Source organism: Euprymna scolopes, chromosome 25 (genome assembly GCF_053919585.1).
Source record: "Euprymna scolopes isolate OS-2025 chromosome 25, ASM5391958v1, whole genome shotgun sequence".
NCBI classification, from domain to species: domain Eukaryota; kingdom Metazoa; phylum Mollusca; class Cephalopoda; order Sepiida; family Sepiolidae; genus Euprymna; species Euprymna scolopes.
In genome coordinates, this window is record NC_136506.1 from 96798911 (window position 1) to 96825133 (window position 26223).

Genomic DNA, 26223 nt, shown 5'->3' on the forward strand with positions numbered 1-26223 from the left:
AATACATATTGAAATCATATGAATGCAGAACGATTGTCATTGTTCTGGAAATCTCTAAATATTATTTATGACAGAGATAGATATTTAATTTAGGAATGCAGTCGATTGTTCATTCTTTTAGAAATAACTGGATATTAAATATGTCAGTTAAAAGAATGGACAATACGAGTTTAGAAAAAATGGTTAACAAAATAGGTTAAAAACGATACAATTCAATTTAGGAATTTCTTTGTTATAAGAGGCGTGTGGGTGCATGTGCAAAGCGCACGTGTAATTTGAAACGTGAGGGAGTCACATTGTTTCATCACGCCTCTGACGTCATTCAGAAAGGAGATTCCCAATATATTGAGACAGGGTTGTCTATCCTCATCATTATAAATAATGTATCTCCTCCTCTGAAGAGTTAAAAGTCCTTTCCATGTCGCATCTCACTCAGTTCCGTATTATTAATAATAGAAATCGTCACGGTCGTCGTTGTGTATATATAAGTTACATTATCATCGTCTGTATTATGTATCTCCGATATGAAACCCCGACTACACAACATAACAGTAATAGTGATCCTGAATGAGTCTCACACTCACTGAACCATAACCTGAAATTTCAATTGTTAGAGTTATCATAAAGATTTGGGTGACAAAAAAAAACGGGCCCCAACTCTAATTAGGCCCCGTTTCTTAGTGTTTTGTCCGAATGAAATAAAACTTTGGTCATAACTAGTTTATTATATTCAAAACATCACATCTAAACACTAGGGTCTTTTGCCTTTTTTCTCCGTTCTACAGCATATGTTCTAGATGGCCTCAATTTAGCTTTTGTTTTTTGGAGGTCACCCTGTATCTATCAAAACAATGTCCATAATTTTAATAAACTCATAAGAGGGTCATCACAGCCAAAACTAAGGCAGTGATAATAGAGTAGTATGCTAGAGCTATTTACTATTTCACAAGTCCTATCCATGTGTGCTTATTGATCATTTTCAATAAACAAACAAAAGTCCATATAATTAAAGGATGGAACGATAAAAGTGTCACCCTAAAGTAAACAACATTACAGCTTTATTTTTTAACTTTTATTGAAAAAATCAATTCAAATAACTTGATTATGTAGTAGAGATGACATCTATTCAGTGTAGCTGCCTTCAGTTTCAATCACCGCCTCGATACAGTGCCAGCAGGAGCTTTGTGAATACTCAGCAGATGGAAGCGATCAAACTGGCTTTGGTATTATTGAAGGTAATGTTGGCTGTGGTTGTTTTTATGGCTGTGACTGCGGTTGGTGTTCTGGCTGTCGCTGTGGTTGTGGTTGTTGTTGTGGTTGTAATTGTTGCTGTGCTGTGGTTGTGGTTGTGGTTTTGGCTGTGGTCGAGGTTGTAATTGTTGGTATACTTGTCGGTGTGGTTGTGGTTGTGACTGCGGTTGTGATTGTGGCTGTGGTTGTGGTTGTTGCTGTCGCTATGGTTGTGGCTTTGGTGCGGCTGTAGTTATAGTTATGTTTGTGGTTGTGGATGTTGCTGTGGTTGTGATTATGGCCGCAGTTGTGGTAGCTGTGGTTGTATTTGTGGCTGTGGCTGGGGCTGTGCTAGTAGCTGTGACTATGGCTGTGGTTGTGGTTGTGGTTATCAATGTGGTTGTAGTTATGGTTGGTACTTGTGGGTTTGGTTGTGGTTGTGATTGTGGCTGTAGGTGTGGTTGTTGGTTGTGTTGTGGTTGTGGTTGTAGCTGTGGCTGGGAATGTGGTTGTACTTATAGTTGTGACTGTGGTTGTGCTTATGGCTGTGATTATGACTGTGATTATGGTCGTGGGAATGGCTGTGGATGTGGTTGTGGTTGTAGTTGTAGTTCTGATTGTATCTATGACAATGGATGTGGCTGTAGTTGCGGTTATAACTGTGGTTGTGCTTGTGGTTGTTTCTCTGGCTGTTGTTGTAGCTGTGGTTCTGGTTATCGATGTAGCTGTGGTTGTGGGTTTTGCTGTGGTGTGGTTGGGGTTGTTGTTGTTATGGCTTTTAGTGTTTTGTTATGGCTGTTTTGTGTTATGTCGTGTTTTATTGTGTTGTTGTTGTTGTCGCTGTTATTGTAGCTGTGGTTGTGGCTGTGGTTTTTGTTGTTGTAGCTGTGGCCGTGGTTGTGATAAGAGTGGTGGCTGTTGTTCTAGTTGTGATTATAGCTGTAGTTGTGACTGTGGTCGTGGAAATGGTTGTATGTGTAGTTGTGGTTGTAGTTTTGGTCGTAGTTGTGGTTGTGATTGTGGCTTTGGTTGTAGTGGTGGCTGTGGCTATGGTTATGGATAGAGCTGTGTGTTGGCTGTTGTTGTGGTTGTAACTGTAGCTGTGGCAGTGGCAGTGTTTGTGACTTTGGTTGTTGTTGTGGTTGCTGCTGTGATGTGACTATTGCTGTAGTTGTAGCTGTGGTTGTGGTTATAGTTGTGTCTGTAGTTGCTGTTCTGGCTGTGGTTATGGCTGTTATTGTGGCTGTTGGAATGGTTATAAGTGTGATTGTAATTTGGCCTGTCATTTGTGATTTTCGTTGTGATTGTGGTAGTGGCTTTACTTGTGGTTGTGTTTGTGATAATGCTTGTGGTTGTGCCTTTTGGTTCGGTTGTTTTTTTGTATGCGGTTAGTGGCTGTAGGTGTTTTTGTAGTTGTGGTTATAGTTGTCGTTGTGATTTTGGTTGTGACTGTTGTTTGTGGTTGTGACTGCGGTTATAGCTATGACTATGGTTGTGGTTGATGTTGTTGCTGTAGTTGTGATTGTAAATATGCTTATTGATGTGGTTGTTATTGTGATTGTGGTTTGGTTATGGTTGTGGCTGTAGTTTTAATTGTTGTTGTACTTGTAGATGTTGTGGTTTTGAGTGTTGTGTATGTTGCTTGTGGCTATAGCTGTGATTGTGATTTCTGTGGCTGTAGTCATGTTGTAGTTGTGATTTCTCTTGTCGTGGTCGTGACTGTGGTTATTGTTTAGGGTATGTTTTTTTGTGGTCGCGGTTTTAATGTTAGTTGTGGTATTGTTGTGGGTGTGGTTATGGCTGCGTTTTGTTATTATGGCTGTAGTGGTGGCTGTGGTTGCGGTTGGGGTTGTGTTTGTCTCTATGACTGGTCATAGCTGTGGCTTCGCTCGAGGTATGATCGGGGTTATAGTTTCGGTTATGGCTGTGCTCTTTGCAGTGGTTGTGGTTCTGATTGTGACTGTAGTTGTTGTTGTAAGTGTAGTTGAGGTTGTAGCTGCGGTTTGTTGTTGTGGCTCTGGGTGTGGCTGTGGTCGTGGCTACAATTATGGTTGTTGTTGTGGTTGTTGTGATTTAAGCTGTGGTTGTAGCAGTCGTTGTCGTTGTGGCTGTGGCTGCAGCATTGATTTTGGCTGTTGTCGTGATTGTGGGTTTGATTGTGACGATAGTTGAAATTGTGCTGTCGTGTTTATGACTCAAACTGCGGTTGTTGTTTTGACTGTAGTTGTGGTGATGGTAGTTCTGATTGGTGTGGCTATTTTTGTGGCTACGTTTTGTTGTTGTAGCTCCTGTCGTAGTTTTGGTTGTAGTTGTGGTTGTGGCAGTGGTTGTGATTTAAGCTGCTGTTGTGGTTGTAGTTGTGGTGTTGGCTGTAAATGTGGTTGTGGTTATGGTTGTGGCCATGACTGTGTCTGTGATTGTGGCGCTGGTTATGGCCGTGACTGTTGTTATGCTGATGGCTATTTTTGTTGGTGTGGCTGTGGTTGTGGTAGTAGTTGTGGTTTTGGTTGAGGTTGTGGTTGTATTTGTTGTTGTGGTTTTGGCTATGGTTGTGGTTGTTTCTGTGGTTTTGTTGTGACTGTGGTTGTAGTGATGGCTGTTGTTGGTGGTGTGGCTAGTGTTGTGGCTGCGTTTTGCTGTTGTGGCTCTGGTCGTTGAAGTGGTTGTACTTGTGACTGTGGTTGTGGTTTTGGTTGTGATTGTGGTTATGGTTGTGGTTGTGGCAGTGGTTTTGATTGTGCTAAAGGCTTCGGTTGTGTGATCGTTGTTGTGGTTATGGTTGAAGCTGTTGTTGTGTTTGTGATTGTGTCTGTGGTTGTGTCTGTGGTTGTGATTGTGACTGTGGCTTACTTTATTATTGTGGTTGTAACTGTGGCTGTTATCGTGGCTGCGGTTTGTGACTGCGCTTGTTTTGGTTGTGGTTGTGGTCGATGTTGTCGTTGTGGTTGTCGTTATGGTTGTCGCTATGTTGAAGCTGTGTTTGTGGTTGTCGTTAGTGTTGTCCTTATGTTGAAGCTGTGATTATAGTTGTTGTTATTCTCGTTGTAATTGGTTTTGTGATGGTGTCTGTTTCTGTTGATTTGTCTGTGGCTCTGGTTGTGTCTGTGGTTGTAATTGTGGCTGTGATTATTACTGTGGCTGATTTTATATTTGTGATTTTAATTGTGGCTGTGGTTGTGGCTGTGGTTGTGGCTGCGGTGTTTGGCTGTTGTTGTTGTTTTAGTTGTGGCTGTGATTGCGGCTGTAGTTATAGCTGTTGTTGTGTTGAAGATATGGTTGTTGTTCTAATTGTCGTTCTGGTTTTATTTGTGTGTCTGTGTCTGTGGCTGTGGTGTAGTTGTGGTTATGGCTGTGATTGTGATGGTGGTTTCCTCTAACTGACCTTCTGGCTGTAGTTGCGGTTGTAGCTGGGATTGTGTTTGTAGTTGTGGCTGTGGTTGTTGCTCAAGTTGTGGCTCTGATTGTTGTTGTTGTTGTTGTTGTTGTTGTTGTTGTTGTTGTTGTTGTTGTTGTTGTGATTGCAGTTATAAGTGTGGCTGTAGTTGTAGTTGTTGTTTTGGCTATGGTTGTCGTTGTAACTTTGGCCGTGGTTGAAGTTGTGGCTGTGTCTGCGGATATGGTTGTGGTCATTATTGTGGCTGCGGTTAAGGTTAAGGTTTGTTTATATATGTATGTGTGTGAGAGAAAGAGAGAAAGAGAGAGAGAGAGAAATGTGTATGTGTGGATAAAATACACGATATATCATAAAATGAAATGTGATGGAGAAATATGAAAAAAAACAAAAGTAAAAAACAAAGTTAAACTGAAGATATTTCCATTTTAAGAAAACTGGGCGCATTGTTATTAAGTTTACACAGAGATTTTTGGTGCAAATAAATAGATACCGCCTCGTGCATTTTACATGGATTTTGGACCGTGCTCTGTGTAAGATAAAGTTTTATCCGTACACTCTACAGTGCAGATCTGGCACTGCAATAAATGTTCACCGATGGCTGACTTGTATACGCCTGAATGTTGGTTATTTTTTTTGTCTACGTATTCGAAGGGAGAACATGTTGGGAAATTCTAACCTCACTACGCTGAATGGTATGCCCCACGTAGTCAGCCTCGTACTGACTGTTAAAACGATAAATCACACTATTTTATAGAATGGTAGGGACACTATCATTTCGAAAGGAGGGGAAAACATTTCTCGTCCCAAACACCGTTCGAATCTGAGTTGCAAAATAGCAACGTGAAACGGCTGAAATTTTATGTGAAACTCCTGGCGTTTAACACTAATCAACGGGAGCTTCACATATAATGGACACATATCAGCAATAATACCACAGCACCCAGCATTATTTAAATGTTTTATAAAATTATGTACCCTTAAAATATATACATAGTTATATATATATTTGTAGTCATTGACATACAGTCCTGTTTCGTTGTATCACAAATTATCAGGATTGAACCTAGAACCGTCCTGTTGACAGTCGGCAGTTCTCCCACTCGACCATGGAAGCGATGCCCGCAAATAAACTGTCCGTATGTCTATTTAAACAAAGATCCGCACACAACTTTCAAAGCCGGGCTGAACTGCTAGTATATATATATATATATATATATATATATATATATATATATATATATATATATATATATATATATATATATATATATTAAGTAATGTGATTTATAATTTAAAATTTTTTTAAAATTTTTAAATTTAAAAATCAAAATTTAATTAAATTAAAAATTAGTTTCATAAGAAGGAACAACAACAAAGTCAATTATCTGTACGATCGTTTCGGAAATCCGTGCTTTTTATTTGTGGTATACATGAAGTCACGTAGAACAATTATACATAGTTTTTTTGGTAAGCACGGTCTCCTCATCAGCAAATTTAGGAGGATTTCTATTGAATTGAAAAGACACCAAAAATAAACCTAGCATTAAAAGTAAGGCAGATGAATCTGAAAAATTGAAGTAAAAGGTTTGGATTTAAAATTTATAAGAAAATTAATAAGAAAATTAGTATAGGTTAGAGATAGAAATGAGTAGAAAAAATATATATATATATTTTTTTTTTTTTTTGAATTTACATAATAAATTTGATTTAAAAATATATAGATATATATAGCTACCTTTTAGTTTTTCTTTTTTTGAAATCAGGAACTGTATTTAAAGTAGTCATTTAGATGTTTGCTATAGCTTTTTATTTTATTGAATGATGAATTTTAAAAGGGCGACGCTCGTGCAGTAAATTGTTTCCGTTAGCGTATTTTGATTTAAAGACGCTACAGTTAATATCTATAGAGAGAGAGTATTTATTTTGCAAGTTTTTAAGGGGAGATAATTGTCATGGTTTTATTTATTATTTGATTTACGAGTCTAAGGGCGGTAATTGGTTTAACTTAATTTATTAAAAAAAAAAAAAAAATCTATTTTTACTAATGAGTAATTTTTAATGATTTAAGGTGGTTTATATTTATTAAATTTAAACCAACGTTTATGATTACATGAGAGAAGCTCGTGTCTTGAATTTACTAGTTTGGTTGTGCTTTTTATATCTTCATATTTTAAAATTTTTAGGGTCTCTTTTGTACATAATATACAAAATTTATCTCCTGGTTTATATGATTTGCAAGTCTCAATTATTTGCCATTTTAAGTTGAAAGAATATATATATATATATATATATATATATATATATATATATATGAACTGCTAGTATATATATATATATATATATATATATATATATATATATATATAACTACTTCATTTACTCACATAAAATTAATATACGAAAGTATAGATTCATGCGTAAACTTTAAGTATTTACTTCAAAAGTGCTCAATACGTAGGTAGAGCCAGTTAGTAATTTATAAAATATATATGGCGATTAAGCTACACTGAATATTCGGTGTTTCATCCACTCTAGGATTCCTCAGGCTTATGCGCCTAAGCCTGAGGAATATATATATATATATATATATATATATATATATATATATATATATATATATATATATAATAATTCTAGTCCTAGAGTGGATGAAACGCCGAATATTCAGTGTAGCTTAATCGCCATATATATTTTATAAATTACTATACATATATATATATATATATATATATATATATATATATATATATATATATATATATATACTAGCAGTTCAGCCCGGCTTTTCTTAGGTTCTATGTACTCTTTACTTTATGTACATATGTATATATTATATTAAAACGTTTGACTCATGTCCAGGTAACCTACATCTAAAATTTCAAAGGTCAACTCTTTTAACTTTGACCTCTTGGCAGCCAAATTTTCGCCCAAAAACTTATTAAAAAGCTTGCTGCATGTCTGAATACCCTTTATGTAAAATTTCAAATGCTTAGACTCAAAAATGGTTAAATAGTTTGCTAGAGACCACAAAGGTCACAGCTTTTAAACTTTGACCCCTTGGCAGCCAAATTTTCGGCCAATAATCGATTAAAAACTATCCCTATGTCTAAATACACTTTATGTAAAATTCTAAATGTTTAGACCAAAAATTGGTGAGTAATTTGGTAGAGACAGCAGAGGTGATTCTTTTTAACTTTGACCCCAATTTTGACCCCTTAACATTTATTTATCAAGTTTAAAAACATTCAAATCAAATTAAAAAGTTTGATTCATATCAGGTAACCTACATCTAAAATTTCAAGTGTTTAGATCACAAATTGGCAGAGAAGTTTAGTTGAGTTTTCAAAGCTCAAATCCTTGAACTTTGACCCCTTGACAACCAAATGTCTGACCGAAAACGGATTAAAAAGATTTTCTCAAATCTCAATACTCCTTATGTCAAATCTCGAGTGTGTAGGCTAATAAATGGCAGAGTAGTTTGGTAGGGAAATGTACAGGCACAGACACAAACATACACTCACACGCAAACAGACAGACAATTTCACTTATGTATATTATATATATATGTGTGTGTGTGTGTGTGTGTGTGTGTGTAAAATTCAAAATTATTTCTGTATTAATTTACATTTCGTCTTAATTATAAGACTTTTGCTAGATGATCAAATAAATAACCTATAGAAAGTCTTGAAATAAAGATGAAACATTGATGAACATATAATTCTCGTTTTTTTTTTCTTTTACACTTTACATCACGTTAATATATGCGTGCGTGCGTGCACGCGCGTGCGTGTGCGCGCACGCGAATTTTTATATACTAGTCAGTAGGTAAGTATACTACAAGAAGACTTGCAGATCTCTCACGCAAGTAACTCATTGGCCCTTTATTAAACGCGGGTATAAATCGCTCGATTATTACTCATTTACGATCATACAGCGAGAAATCAATACAATCGTAACAAAGTAATTTAGAGACTTTTCTGACTTGGCGTCTCCTAACGATCGATTCAAAATGGCCGACAAAAGGACGTAACTGGTTGACTAACTTTTTCCACCGCGATCGATGCGGGACGCTAAACTGAAATTCCTTTTGTCTTTCTTTCTATTTATTAAACAACGGATGAAAACAAATAAAAACAATGGATTGTTTTTGTCTTGTGTTTTTTTTGCACAGACTCGTCCTAGAAATTCAATAATTTCGTCTTTAATCTGCTAAAGACTTACCACGGTATTTAATGAAGATAGTGTTACTGGTTATACAGCTTAACTCTGCATTCAAATTTTATATGCGTCCACAAATTTCTGTTAGAGACTCTGTCCGTCAGTATGTCATTTTTTTTTTTTTTTTTTAAACTCTTATTGCCCTTTGAACATAAGAAGCTACAATTTCGGATTGTGTCTAATAGGAGACTAGGGAGTTGAGCGGCGAGATTTCTGTTCATATTACATTTAGCCTAATGTAGGTTGGTACAGTCAGGGAAGCAGGAAACAGGGAAGGGGATTCCAAAGTCTAGCAGCCCGATGGAAGATCCGGCTATGTCCAAAAAGATCAGTACGCAAAGTTAAGACGCAGAAAATGGACTCGGTTTATTTCCAACGCTATGGAATGAAAGTCAGTAAACATAAAACGAAATACGAAACCATACGGAAATAATTTATTAAAAAAAAATGATTTTGTTTTAACAAAACACTAATAAGAATTTTTATTACTTACATTTCTATAAACGGTGTCTTTTTGAAATAATATATTTATGTCGTAATTGTCTGTATCAACACTTATCAAGGCCAAGAGGTCACTCGAGGATAAGGGTTAAAGAGTGTACAGTAGAAATTGGACAATATAGTAACCGTTAGTAATGGAGATTCGGTAAATTTGTTTAAATAAGTTTTATCGCAGAATCTTGTCATAAATAATGTGTGTTATCGCACAAACTTATTTTAAACATGTGTATCAAAATAATGAAGGAAGTTTCGGTTTCGTAATTCAGTCGGAGGTAACTACCTTATTTTACGATACATTATTTATGACAAAATATTGTGTTTTAAAATTTGTGAACATGTTTAATTATTTCCATATGATATATTTTAAATATTTAGAAAATTATTTATAGGAATGTAAACTAGGAAAGTTTAAATTACCTTTTTGAAATAAAATATTTCCATGTTTTAGATATTGAAAAATATTCATAGATATGTAAAAAAATAAAATTTTAATCTTTTTATTTCATGATAAAGCAAAAAGTGGTTCCAGATGATTTCGTATTTCGTTTCATGTTTACTGACTTCCATTTCATATTTAGATAAACACAGTTCACTCCCACGTACCGAATTTTTAGACATAGCCGAAGAAACTATTAGAGTAGAAGGCTCTCTGGATCTAGATATCTTAACAGTGAAGGGGTGGGGTTTTGCTGCCTGTCAGATTAGTCATAAGTATGTACATCGAGGGGGTACAAGCGCTATGAGTTCATCAGAGAACATTCCATTAAAGTACGGGGATGCAATATTGCGATGATGGGGCAGCGGTTGGAGCTTGGCCTATAATGCAGGACCTATTAGATTTTATATTTTCTTTTTAAAGGGGGGACTCTGTCTAAGTGTGATGGACTAGTGACAGATGCACAAGCCCAGATGTGGCAACAATACTCCATGCATGGGAGAATTGTTACTTTGTAAAATATAAGATGCTCTCTGGTGTAATTTATAATTTTTAGCAACGGTTGAGAGAGTTCGCCTTCTTCGCAGCAGTTTTCGCACCGTCTTCAATGTATTTGTGTTTCAATTCATGTCATCTGTGAATGTTAGGCTGAGGAGTTTGAAGGATGGGTTTTCAGGTTAGTGATGACAATCGGTGGTTTAGGATGTTTTGTTGTTGTTCTAGGAAAGAAGCTTAGTCTTAGTAGCATTAAATATTACCATCCATTTACGATCGCATTCAACTACAGACTGAAGTTCGTTTTCTTGGATTTCCACCATTTCCTTCGCTATGTGTAGATTTGTTTGTATCCTTATTTCTATTATAGGGCGTGGTTTCATCAGAAAATATACTCATCTCGGTCATAATTTTATCAGGAAAGTCGTTTCTTAATATTAGGAATAATAAAGGTCCAAGGATCCACCCTTGAAGCACATCTGAATTAATATCATGTTTAGACGTACGGCCATCGAGGACTACGTGGGGTTTTCTCTTGTCTAAGAAAGGTCTGATTATTTATTTATTTATTTATTTATTTGCGGACTGTTATCCTCATCTTTATAGTTGTTTTTTCGCCACGTTTCAGTCAATTATTCCTTTGCCCTTCTTCATGTGATTAACCGCGACGAGATATGAATGCTGAGTCTGTTTAACTGTATACTCAGTAATTACTGCCTTCCATAGTTGTTGTTGTCTCACCAAGTTTTGATCAACTAATTCTCTGGTCTGCTTTTTGGTAAGATTGAATCAGACTATGCTTACCTGGAACCGTTGCGCAGTGGATAGAGACATTTAATCTCTACGGTTCCAGGTGAGCATTGTCTAATGATAGCGGTTTCAATCCTACCCAAAAGCAGGCCAGAGGATTAGTTGACCAAAATGTGGTGAGACAACAACAACAACATTGTTACAGCTAGTTACAGCTAGTTACACACGTGATCTTGAACGTTATTTCGTTCCATGCTCCATGTCTTTCCCGTAATCTTCCTCTTAGTTCTTTTTATAGTCATATCTCTTAATCCGTGACATCATTTCGCATGCATTTGCATATATTTAAACTCCTCCACATGCTGAAAAATAATTCTTCACAAGAATTTAGAATCTGCTCCGAGGTAGAATTTAAAAAAAAAATCTCAAGTTCACTCAAACATGAACAAATTAATCTAGATAAAATGTATTAATATGACTGATGTCGTAATTGGAGGAAATCTGAATGTTGTTTAAGAAAATGAGAAAAAAAAACTTGCACGACAATACAATGAACAGTATAACATATCTGCCATTAACACGGTATATGACAATAAAGTCAATTTGCTGCTAAAATTTAAAAAAAAAAAAAAAAGTTTCAGTTTGGTGAATTTAAAGACGCAATGCCATCAAAGATTATCCAATGTCACGTGAAGTTAGTCTTGCCTGGTTTTGTTACATATCGTTGACGTTAAAAACTTTAATTTTGGACAACGAAACTACGGGATTTCGGCACTTATTCAGTGAAATGTATAGAAACAAACTTCATTCGCGCTATTGAAACAGTTAACTGAGTTTTTCTCCTTTCAGCGTATTAAAACGTTGTCTTTTAATACTTTAAGAAATATGTTGAAATTCATTTTTATATCTTTTAAAGGAAAAAATAGAAAAACTAAAAGAAAAGCAAGGGATTTCTGACGAGAAAAAAAAAGGTAAACTGAAGGGGACATTTTATTGGGATTAATTTGTTCATGTGACGAATGCGATGATTAATCAGAATCGGGAATCGAAAAACAGTAAAACTAAAATCTAAAAGTCACACCCATAAATGTACTTCTACATTTGTGAAAATATATACACATTTTACATGTTTTTGTTTTGGCGCCAATCTGACCCACCTCCATCAACAAAAAATAAGTCTATATTTAGAAATTTAAATAGAATCGGAATCGGAATCGGTAATTGTATCGGAATCGGGAATTTGAACAGAATTGATAATTGTATCGGAATCGGAAAAAATATTAAGATCATCCCATCACTTATATATATATATATATATATATATATATATGTGTGTGTGTGTGTGTGTGTGTGTGTGTGTGTGTGTGTGTGTGTGTGTGTATTTCATTTATTTATACAAACATTGATGGCTACATATGTGCATATATGTTTCTGTAATCACCCGTTATTCTACGTCTTCAGGCCAAGAATTTCCCTCAAAAACTTTACGAGGGAAAGTCTTGGCCTGAAGACGTAGTCTCCTCAATGTATAGATATCATTGTTTGTATAAATAAATTAAATATACCTGCTCTGTTAACTCATTGAGCACTTTTTGATAAACACATGTTATTCCAGTCGATGTACTTCTAGGAAACTAACCTACACTGCCATAATATGTGTGTGTGTGTGTGTGTGTGTGTGTGTGTGTGTGTGTGTGTGTGTGTGTGTGTGTGTGTGTGTGTGAACCTCTCACATTTCTGTTTGAAATAGCGGTACTTATCCAGTTTAAGACCCAATCTCCGGCAAGTTTGTGTCGGCATCTTCTATCAGGTAACGTAAACAGACGGGGAACTCCGAAGCGAAGACTAACAATCAATTCAAATCACGGCGTCCCCCCCCTCATCCATGTTAGGAATGGTGAAGGAAGGGAATATCACGCTGAAAGTCATTATACGTTTAAATAATATTGTCTTGATTTAATGAATGTCACGCTTTCATTAAGACTTGTCTGTTGGCATCTGATTGGGTAATCGTTTCGGCATCTTCCGGCTGTTTAAGTAACCTGCCGACGCGAAGTTAAAAGATATTGGGTCGTAAATTGGACGAGTACTGAAATAGCATTTTCGTGGGTCTATCATGTTTGGGTTTCAAATAGCATTTTCGACAATTACATTTCAAATGATATTTTTATTTGTCTTTCATGCTTAGGTTTAAAATAGCATTTTCATTGGTCTGTCATAAATGTTTTAAACAGCATTTTCACTGGTCTGTCAGGCAGAAGTTTTATACTGATTTTTCGGTCCGCTATGGTTAAATTTTTAATACCATATTTGTCGGTTTCTCACGGTAAAGTTTCAAATAATGTTCTTGCTGGTCTGTAATGATGTGTTTCAATCTGTCTCACTAGAGCTTCAAATGAAATTTCAGTTTCGAATTGATATGACCTTTCTGAATTTTTGAGACGAGGATTGGTTATTCATATTATTTGGATTAATCGGACTACTATCCACGTCTTGAGATGACCCGTGGCGCAGTGGTTTGAGTAGTTGGAAAAACCAATTGTAAAAGTTATATTCTCCTGAAGGTTGGAGGTTCAATTCTCAGTGTGGGCGTCTGAAAAATGCAATTTCGAATTACTTAGGATAAAAGTCATGGCTGCCGAAACAAAGAGTATGCTATCTCCGTGGAGTAAATAAATGGTTCTGTTCGAAATTCCGTCCAAATTCCCGAGTTCGATAGAAACATTCCCGAGTTCGACAAGATACACCTTAAGAGGGTCGGGGGTTACATCGACGAAACGTTGTGAGAATCACACTCAAGATGAGCACGATAGTTCGATGAATCCAAATAATACAAATTTCAGTTTGCCTTTTCTTTGGTTTGTCACGTTGTATTTTGAAATATCATTTTCGTTGAATGGACGCATGTTTGGAATATCCGTATTTGCATATGTTTGCGTCCCTCCCTTTTTTTCTTGTTTCCATCCATCTCAAACGATTCTGTATCTTCACACCCACTTCCTCATCTATATCGAACAGGCACAGACACGATATGATATTGCATGACCTGCATCCATATATTGGCGTTGCCTTGACAACTGAATTGTTTGATTTTCTCAGTGTAAAAACCTACTATTCATTTACCTATGTATGCAATAGTCGCATAATAAACGTCAACGATTCACAAAACAAAACAAAACAAAACAACAAAATCATATGTAATTGCCATAATAATTTGTAAGGTTAATTACCCGACATATACGGCAGTCAAAAGAAACTGCAAACAGCCGAAGAATCTAACTTATACCAAAGAAACGAAGAAACATACGTATACATGTACATATGCACGAGGGTGTTGTTGTGTCGTAAAACTATTAAGCAGGTGTCACCCCCACCCAAAAAAAAAAAAATATGGCGTGGGGAAAAAGGGATATTGCTGAAATTCACGTTGTTAATTATTAGATCTGGGAGTCGTGTTACCATTTTGGCTGCAATCGCTAAAACGTTTCGATCGATGTGTTATTCTTTGGACTTCTTCAGTTGGATGTCATTTTGAGAACTTCGAACTGGACACGTTGGAGTTTTTTTTTTGTTTTTGTTTTTTTTTATACATTCATTACAACATCAGTTTGAATATAGATTACTACTGTTATATATATAAAAAAAACATAACTCAAGTTCTTTATTGATATTTACCTAAAATAGTAAATAAACATATATGTGTGCGTGTGTGTGTATATATATATATATATATATATATATAGATAGATAGATAGATAGATAGATAGATAGATAGATAGATAGAGTGAGAGAGAGAGAGAGAGAGAAAGAGAGAGAAAGGGGGATAAAGAAAGTAAAGAGATCAAATTCGACACTTTAAATAGCGACCATTTTCAGAAAATAAAAAAATATATATAGTATCCCTTTTTAAAAAAGGACATAAGACATAAAACACGCGTAACAAACAAACACAATAAATATTGTGCAATCATAATTTAATTTTTCTGATAATAATAATAAATAAATATTATTATTATTATTATTATTATTATTATTATTATTATTATTATTATTATTATTATTATTATATCTCTCTATATATAGATGTGTGAGTAAAATATAAAATATACCTATCTAGATACCTAAATACGGGTATGTTTCTGGAAGGCCATTACTGTCTAGGACGTTTAGTGTGATGTGTAGATCTTGGAAGATATAACGTTACAAAACTCCTGGAAACGCACGGAACGATGCCTCGTCCAATTCTGTTGAATATCCAGATGCTGACGATTGGATATTTTATGATTCCACTCCTCTGCAATAATGGTAAGTAAATGCTTTTTTGTTATTCTAATGTTAATTCTTCAGATTACTGTTCGTGTAAGTGTTGATATTCACGCATTGGTTACATTTCTAACGATATGCCTTCCGGCCTTCTTCGGGTGTGTGTTTCGTTCCTGTATTTCTTCTATATTTAAATAAAATTCATACTGAATTTTTGTGTGCGAGGATTATTTCTTACGTACATAGAAATTACATGAATAAATAGACACCGTTATAACGAAAACGCCCGTCAAATACTCTTTGTTGACCTGGAAGAGGTGATTTTTACGCATTTGCTTTTCTAATGAATTAGATAAGCAGTCGATTAACGATGGAAAATGTAATCCCGAGATTTGCTGTGATTGATTCCGACTATATCTACTTCCAGATTGATCCACAATCCGGAACCTTCGAAATTTTGAGGATTTGTCTATTTACTTTTGTAACGGCTCCACACACACACATATATATATATATGTATCCATATATATATATATCCATATATATATATCCATATATATATATACATATATATCCATATATATATATATATAATATCCATATATATATATATAATATCCATATATATATAATATCCACATATATATATATATATATATATATATCCATATATATATAATATCCATATATATATATATATATATTACTATGCATGAATTAGTATGTCTGTCTGTTTGTTTAGTTATAATTTGATTAATATATACAAAAGATACATGTTTCACGAAATAATATGCTGAAAACGGACTTTTATACACTTTCATCCCATGATTTCAATATATACTATTTATTTAAAGAAAATCTACATTAAAGAAGTAACCTCATTTGCATATTACATTAAAGAAAATCTATTTTAATAATTAGCTATTAATGTTATTAATGTTATTAGTAAGAGAATTATTTTAATTGTTCTGTTTATAAACATTACATAAAGTTGATTTATGTATTTTATTTTTAACTTAATTGTTATTTAATTAAATTTATTTTTAATCAATTAAATTCAGACGAAAGTTGCGTTTAAAAAACGGAAGTACGATTTATTTATTTAAACTTATGAGGGTTGTTCCACCTTTAAACGATTGTTAGAGTTATTTCCTGTTTGATTTCCATACATGAAGATGGATGTGTTTTATTCTTTGCAAATCTAACATGTGATCCACTTTAAGGTAAACCGTAACAAGTTAGGATATTTGGTGTATCTTAAATAGAATTTCGCTAGACCCTCTATCCGGCAATATGTTTCGATCTGGAAACACCGAGTCTGTACAGTTAGTATATATATATATATAAACGAGACTTAAACTGAATGATGGGGGGGGGGGGCTTAAAGAAAAATAATAATATAGAAGGCATCATCCCATACTTTTTAATTTATTGCTTCAAATGTATTACCTTATTAAAGTAGCATACAAAAAATAAATAAATAAAAAAAAATAAAGGATAAAATAAATAAATAAAAATTATGGTGTGCATATATAGAGTTCCGGTTCCGGTTAAAGACAGATGAGAGTCGGCTGAAGAGAGCCTGAGGCGGACATTAAGAGCAGTCCTCAACTACCGGGCTTGAAACCGTCGGTACCGACTACCGATATAAATGTAAATTCCTGTATATATATATATATATATATATATATATATATATCGGATATTATACAAAATATATATATATATATATATATATATATATATATATATCGGTAGTCGGTACCGACGGTTTCAAGCCCGGTAGTTGAGGACTGCTCTTAATGTCCGCCTCAGGCTCTCTTCAGCCGACTCTCATCTGTCTTTAATATATATATATATATATATATATATATATATATATATATATATATATATATATATATATAAACAGTAATCTACGTGCATGCATGTTTCGGGGCCCTACCCCTCTTCAGCGCAGCTTGACTGTTATTAGCACTCGAACCCTGGACCTTATGTATTTCAGTCCAGCGTCTTACCCATTACTCTATGATGCCATAGACGATTTACTGTTTAGTTTTTATCGTTTATATATTTACGTAGTTTTTGTTGTTGATTTTTTTAAACGATATTGAGGTTAGCGTCTTCACCTTGTAGATCGGATTTTTTTTTTTTTTTTTTTTTTTGGTTGTTTTAGAAATTGCCCATTTTTTTATTTTGGACGTAAACAAATAATATTTTTATTTATTTATTTTTAATAATTTTTTCATATATATATATATATATATATATATATATATATATATATATATATATATATATGTTAGTTTTTTTGTTGTTGTTGATTTTTTAAACGATATTGAGGTAAACGTCTTCACCTTGTAGATCGGATTTTTTTTTTTATATATATAAATTGCCCATTTTTTTTATTTTGGACGTAAACAAATAATATTTTTATTTATTTATTTTTAAAACAAAATAAATAAAAATATTATTTGTTTACGTCCAAAATAAAAAAAATGGGCAATTTATATATAAAAAAAAAACATCCGATCTACAAGGTGAAGACGTTTACCTCAATATCGTTTAAAAAATCAACAACAACAAAAAAAAACTAACATATATATATATATATATATATATATATATATATATATAATGTATACATATTTTTAATATCATTTTATATATTATATTTGTATTTATATATTATATTTTATTCACATATATAAGAGGTGCTTTCAATAAGTTTCTAGACGTTTTTATTGATAGTATACACATGAAACTCTAGTCCCTTTCGAAATAATCTCCTTCGGCTGCAATACATTTGTTGTATTGTTCCAACAACTTCTGGAAGGCCTTATGGACATCCTTTTGTGTGATTGTGTCAATGACCTTCGTCACAGCCTCTTTCATTTCCTCAAATCTCATAACGACAGCCTCTCATATTTTCCTTGAGCTTAGGGAATAACCAAAACTCACAGGGAGCAATGTCTGAACTATAGGGAGAGTGAGGAATTGTCTTAATGCCTATCTTGGTCAAATAGTTTGTGACAAGGATGGAGTTGTGGACTGGTGCATTCGCGAAACTCTTCTTCATCTTCAAATTGAAAATAATTGTGTGAACAGTTCCCACACTGACATCAAACTGTTGTCTCTATAGACACACGACGATCCTTATCCCTGAAATACTTCGTTTTTACCATTAACTCTGGTGTTCTGATTTTCTTATTCTTCCCACACCTCTCATCATCTCTCACAGACCCCTGCTTTCCTTGAATCTTTTATGTCACTCAAAAACTGATGCGCGATTCATGCAAGATGATCCCAGAGCAGCCTGAAACATTCCATGCGTTTCTGTTGCATTTTTTTTTTCAAGTTTAAAACGGAATTGTATTGCATATTGTTCTTCTAAAGTGTCCTCACGTCCCGATTGAATTTTTGAAATTCACCAGCTGTGACAATCAGGCTTTAGTAGGCTGTATTCTAATTCCTACCGTAGCTGTTCATTTGGACCTGAAATCAAAGAAATTGGCCAGTCATCTCATGAGAATTATAGCAATAACATTCTGAATGCTCAAGAGTCTACGACAATTTTAAATGCTTGCATAAAAAAAGTTTGAAACTTATTAAAGGCATCTCGTACATAATGCACCTGTTTACGACTGTTCTGCTGGTCGCATGGATTGAACGCCATGCAAACATATATATATATATATGTGTGTGTGTGTGTGTGTGTGTGTGTGTGTGTGTGTGTGTGTGTGTGTGCGCGCGTATATACATATACGCGCACACACACACACATATATATATATTGATATTTATTCACATTTTTTTACAAGGTAGTCACCACTTATCAAGGCCTGGAAGCCACTCAGGGATAAGGGATATTGCGTGTACAGTAATCAATGTGATGGTATCGTAGTAATCGTTAGTATTGGAGATTTGATAAAGTGTCTTACTTAAGGGGGCGGTTCATCAGGAATTTGTTTATGTTAGACTTGAAGACATCCAGGTTATAGTCAGGTGGGAAATAGGCAAACGGAAGAGAGTTCCACAGGCGTGCACTTCTCAGAAAGAAGCTTTGCTCATAGAATCTACGTCTTGGTTTTGGCACAGATAAAGAGTTGGGAGAATTTTGGACAGTGGTTTCAGCTAGACGGGTGTTTATCGTGAAAGATTGGCGAGGGGAGACCACGAGATTGGAGCTCAGACGAGCACTTGCCATGGAAGTTGACATGTACAAGCTTTGCTACATTGACATGACAATGTTTCGATCTATAATTACTAATAACTAAGATCTCTTAAGGCGAAAAGTCTGTCTTTTCATTGAAATGTTCATATTAAAAAGACAGACTTTTCACTTAGAAAGATTTTAGTTATTAATAACTACAGATCGAAACATTGTCATGTTTGTACATGTGTCTATGTGAATAAATATTAATATAAATAGCTTTATTTATTATTAAGCACTATTATATAAACCCTATGGATATTCTATGGATTTTTATCTGAATACATAATGTAATGTGTGTGTGTGTGTGTGTGCGTGTGTGTGTGTGTGTGTGTGTGTGTGTGTGTGTGTGTGTGTGTGTGTGTGTGTGTGTGTACAGTTATTTCTGTACATATATTGTCTATATAGTAGAAGCTCAACAGTTATACACAATTAACAACAGAGCATATATAAATAAGAATATCGAGCTAAATTTGAGTGGCAATTTTTTAAATAATTTTCTAACACTTTTTCCCCAATTTTTTAAACGTTGGTTCAATTTTACAGATCCTTTTGCTGCATATTTTTTGGTTATCTATCGGCGAAACGGTCTCTAAAAATGTACTGATTTGAGGTGGATTTTGAATAAAAAAACTTTGTCAGAGGAATTTAGCATATTGTTTATATATATATATATATATATATATATATATATATATATATATATATATATTAAAAAATTCCATTTGCAATTTCACTTCATTTTATTATTTTACTTATTTACTGTATTTTATTTTATCACAGTATATTTTTAGACCCCATTTTATCATCTCCTATTCTTATTTTCAGGCGCCATCTTACTACACTATTTTATCCCAATTCAATTGTCTCTAATTTTTTAAAACTCCCTTCGTAATCTCGTTTCATTTTATTTACTTAATCTATCACGGTTATATTTCCAGACGCAATCTTTTAAATCTCTACGATATTTTAACTTTTAGACGTAATCCACCACACTAGTTTACTCTAATTTATTTTTTCTCTCATAAAATGTATATATATGTATATAGACATCTAATTTACATAAGGAAAACACGCTGCTCTCCCTTATTATTATATATAGCCCCAAATCTTCCGACTCTCTCATCAGTGACAATCCCTCTGGATAAAGCCCGCATAAATCGGGCAAAACGTTGAGTATTCAGGTCCTTCCACCTTTATTTTATTTCATATATATATATATATATATATATATATACATATATATATATATATATATATATATATATATATCTGCATACATTAAGAATTACCTTCGAAAACTGAAATTTCAAGATATAAAAACATTTTCTTATATCGTTTACAAAATTAGAATCGTCATAGAATAGGGGTTTTTTATGGGGAGGATTCATTCTTCACAGGTTTTTATCTTTTCTTGTTTTAACTTCTTAGGACACATGTTGTTTCATTGGATATACTTCTAGGAAACTAAACTCTACTGCCACACACACAATATATATATATATATATATATATATATATATATATAGTAGGGAGACTCGATGTTCAACAAATGTTTTTCACTTTCAATACTTTTATTGTCATCGAAATCGGTAAAATTGCCTAATTCGGGAACCCACCGCAGTGCATTGGGAGGAAGCTCATATGCCTCTCCGCCGTGACGTAGTCTACAATACATTGTAGTCTACATTGCACTGTAGAGAATTACTGTTGATTTTACCTTTTTTTATATGTATAAGGACTTGAATTAAAATTGAATGTGCAAAAATTTAGTATCATTATTCAGGCATGCTCTAAACAAAAACGTTTGTTTTGAACGCACCCCTGTCTTATCAAAGAACCTCCTGTGGATTTTAAACGCCAGGCCTTTCTGTAGTGCGGTGCTAAAACTACTCAAATACACTTGTAATGTTAGACTGTATAAACGTGTTAACTTTAATCAAAATCGGAACGTTTTTTGTTTATTTTTTGTTTAATCGGATTTTTTTTTATTATCGATTTTAGATACTTATCGAATGTATTTCTAAAGATAATACCGATTTAAAAATACTCCCAGGCACATAAAGTATATTTGCGTGGAATTTTAAAAAAAAATCGTTTTGGAGTGCAAAAGAAACGAACTTAGACACACACACATAAAGTTCTTTTACACTTCGATATTTATATTTTCATCGAAATCCGTGAAATCGCCCGGGAGGAAGCTTCACGTGCCTTCATGCAGTAACTTAATCCCAAACACATGTTATTCTACATTGCACTCTAGAGAATCTACTGTTTCGTTTATAAAATTATTTTATAGAATTTCTTTCCAGTTAACGGAAAAATAAAAACATTAAGAAATTTACATGCGGGGTTTGAATCTACAGACCACGTCCTGCAAAAAATAAAAAATTAAAAAAAAAACACGTAAATGCTTAAGTCGTATAAAATTCTTTGCAGTTAATGAAAAAAAAAAAAAAGAAGAAATTTACGTGCGGAGTTTGAACCTACAGACCAAGTCATGAAAAAAAATACGCTATCAACTTACCCACAGTAGATTTTTCACGACCCGTTGTTCTATCGTTGTTGCTTAGCGACGACATGGAAAAAAAATGGCTTTACCGATGGTAGATAAATTAAAATAACGGTTTCTATTATAGATTACCGGGGATTATCGGGGTATTCTGAGACAAAACTTAACTAAGATCACTTCCAAACTTTTACACTAAAGTTCTTTAATTTTAAAGAAAATCTGTTCAGCCGGGACTCTATAAGGAACGAACTCACACACAGAGACAAAGTTGCATTTATATAATTGTAGAGAATATATATATATATATATATATATATATATATATATATATATATATATATATATATATATTATATACATATATATATATATATATATTATATACATATATATATATATTATATACATACATACATACATACATAGGCGTGCGGTCAATATACATATACATAAATGAGATTAAAATACAAAGAAGTATCTTCCAAGGTTATTCCCTATTTCCACTATGATTCATCATAGCCATGATGCCCTTCAACAATATATTAAGAAAATGCCAAGCCAGATACAAGTTCACTAATACAGATGAAAGAATGAACCACCTAATGTACATGGATGACCTGTAACTGTTTGCAAAAAAAACAAGAATGAACAAGGGGCGCTAATAAACACAACCAGAATCTTCATCCAGGATGTCCGAATGGAATTCGGTATGGAAAAATGCATGCTGCTGTTTATGAAAAGAGAACAACTAGAAGCAACGGAAGGTATGATATTACCAAACCAAACATAGATGAAGGCATTATGTGAACAAGATAGCTAGAGTTCTGGAACCCTCAAAGCAACAGAAATTAAAGAGAAAATAGGAAAGGAATACCGCAGAAAAACTAGAAACTCTTCGAAACTAAACTATATAGTAGAAACCTAATAAAAGGTGTACATACATGGGCAGTATCATTAGTAAGATAATCTGGATCGTTGATAGGCTGGGCCGACATTTCGACAAAAAAAAACAGGAAACGCTTGACAATGCACAATGCATTTTATATTTAATTTGTTTTCTTTAATAATAGATTTTCTCTTCCAATGATATACTGATATTTTTAAATATTGCATAAAGATTCAAGAATTTTATTTATTTTCAGTTAGTGAGAGGGGTATCTATCTCCATACTTTCCCTTAAACACGTCAACTGGACTTATATTAAGTCCATTACTTGATATTAGCATTTTTTAATGGAAAGTAGGCAATGCATTGTGGATACGTTATCGGCAGCTCCCGTTACTCTCGCTTCTCCTGATTTGTCTCTCACTCCTTATTTTAGTGAGTGATTTATCTGACAAAAGAAGAAGAAAAGGCTGTATTCTAAGTTGGCAGTATTTTGCGTGAACAGCCGCCAGAGTTGTCGGAAATTTTCTGTTTCTATGTCTATCCTTGTGGCCATGTCACTGGTAAGTGTGCTGGAGGTAAACGTTTTATCTGGGCTGACGTTATCAGCCTGATAGTCAGTGACCTGAACCTTGGATTAACTACTAAGGAGGCTGTCCTATCAGCAGGTGCAAAGTACTGGGGATGCTGTATTGCCATTTGGTGAATGGATTCTGGACTATGCAGTAGCTTTTGGTGGGGCTTCTCGATGCAATATTAATGGGTATTTGTTACGGCTTTACCTTTTCATGTGCTACAAAAGAATTTATTTCTTTTTCTCTGTTACTTTCCCTCTCTGTCCTGCTCTAAGCAAGTCTGTCGACCTATTCCACAAATCCCAAAACACCATCATGAAAGCTTTCCAGAAAAATACACGATTAAACCCGGATCTTCAATATCCAATGTAGATCCCCACTACCATGTCTCTTTCTCCAATATCAGGAGTTTACGTTCCAACCTTCCAGAGGTTGAAACCCAACTACAGGAAACTAACCCAGACCTATTATTCCTAAGCGAAACTAGCATTGGACCGACTATTTCCCTAGCTGAGTTCGTAGTTAAAGGATACTGTAACTTCACTTCCAAATCTAACTCCCAAGATCGCCAAGATCACCATGGGCATGGAATATGTGCTTACATTAAAAATGGTTTTCCATGTGATAGGGACATCTCCAGAGAAGATTCTAAATTACCCTATATGTGTTTCCGTGTTGCACTTGCTCACATTACTGCGTTTATATTTGCTCTCTATCGCCCCCATAACAGCGGAGTTACTATCTTTAAAAGCATATCTGAGAAAATTGACCACATCCTGTCTGCTCATCATTCGGCTAACATTCACGTCTGTGGAGACTTCAATATTCAAATGTGGAATGGTTAACCCACTCAAACAAGACCGATGATGAGGGAAGGTTTTGTCATGATTTCTCCATTGCTTATGACATCACTCGGATTGTTCACGAACCCACCCGTGTGCCCGACACTGATGGCCAGTATGCAAGTCTCCTAGACCTTTTTCTTACAAATTGCTCTGAGCTATGTTCATCTTCCGTTCTGTCTCCACTAGGATATGCCGACCACTCGGTTGTATCAGTTAAGATAAAAACGAAATGTAATAAATCCTCAGATGTTCCTCTCCATCGTACGGTATATCGATACTCTATGACTGACTAGGCTAGCTTCCGTACATTTATATCAGATCTACCTCTACGTTCCATGTTTAAAAAGGATGTGTCCTCTATAGTATCCGACCTGACAGAATCGTTAATTGTAGGTGTGGACCGTTTGATTCCCTCGAAAATTTTTCAGCAAAAAACTAGCAGCCAACCGTGATTCTCTCCAGAATGTGCTGCTGCCATTGCGCACAGAAATCACTTTTTCCATTGCTTCCAACGTAATAGATGTACTGAGACTAAAGTCGCTTTCAGGACTCCCAGCAACCACTGTAAAAGAGTAATAAAGAACGCAAGAGTGTTGTATGCTCAGTCCGTCAAGTCCAAAGTAGCTGAGCAGCGGCTTGGTTCCCACCAGTTTTGGCAAATAGCGAACAAAATCCTGAACAGAAGCGTGTGTTCTATCCCAACTATCACTGCTGATGCAATTCTCTACCTTTATAAGAGCCAGGTACGCTAGAAATACCTTATCCGGCCTTGACAGAGTTCAAAATAGACTTCGTAGCCTACTGAGGGATGCCCTTTTCTTTTCCCTGCAACCTGTTTCTGCTTTATCGTTATTTTCATGGCAAGTGCTCGTCTGAGCTCCAATATATGGTCCCCTTCGCCAAACTTTCACGAGAAACGCTCGTCTAGCTGAAAAAACTCAATAATTTCCTTCCCTCTTTATAAATAAATAAGAGCCGTACATGCATAGTACAAGACTCGAAATGTAGGCTTGACCTTTTTCTAGTTTAGGCGCGAAACAAAATGGACGTGTTTTGCCATAGCATTTTTATATCTTGTCAGATCTCGTTTCCGTGGAGTTTATTCAGTGACTCTGTAAATATCTACCCATTTTACTATGGCATTTTCATCACGGGTTGTGTTTATCATGTATCATTATTTTGCGTAACTATTCTCCGTGTTGATTCCTACAATTTATGTTTGTTTCAAATGTGTATCAGGACTTTTTACATACACTTATACATTAGGAATTACGTCTGTAATGTGCAGCGCCACCATTCCTTTATGTATCATATATTGCGTACCTCTTCCGTTTGTTCTTGCAAAATTTCTTTTGGAGAAACTATATTCTCTTCGTTTTGTTTTTTGTTTTTTTTAATTTGTTTTTTTAATGTGGTTTCTTTATCCCTTTTATAGGTTGCAGTGTCTTCGGCTTCAAGCTCACAAGTGTATTAAAGTCTCAGTCGAAATATGACAGCAATCCAGAAGGTTTTAAACAGATTCTTTACCTCAAAAACAGACGAAGTTTGCTTAGTACCGCCCCCAAGAACGAATCGCATACCGTAAAAGATGACAGCATCGGAGCGAAGATCCGTGAATTCTATGCAGACGACAACAATATGGCACTATTTTGTATCCTCCCGCTGCTCATCCTCGTATATGGCGGTTGTTCGGTCGTTTATTGCGTCTACAAATGTAGACAAAACATGAAGAAGAAGAAACGCGAGCAGAAATTAAAATCGCAGACCACCCTCTCGACGGGTGATACTGTCTCGCTCATCTCGGGAAATGAGAACATGGCGGCAGCAAATCCAAAACGCAGTAACCGCCCGTTTTCCTCGAAGAGCAATCGGGTGGCACCAGCTCCGTCCTACGAAGCAGCCAGTG

General features: G+C 34.7%; 1 protein-coding gene across 1 annotated transcript in view; it reads left to right on the top strand.

Moving 5' to 3' along the window:
* Positions 1–15076: 15076 nt before the first annotated feature.
* The window catches only part of LOC145247267 (uncharacterized), an 11476-nt gene continuing 329 nt past the window's right edge, over positions 15077–26223 (top strand). The window contains exons 1-2 of the mRNA XM_080108871.1: positions 15077–15329; positions 25753–26223. The exon at positions 25753–26223 is cut by the window's right edge and continues 329 nt beyond it. Of these exons, the coding sequence (XP_079964997.1) occupies positions 15254–15329; positions 25753–26223 (547 nt within the window). The 5' untranslated portion in view covers positions 15077–15253. The remainder of the gene's footprint in view (positions 15330–25752) is intronic.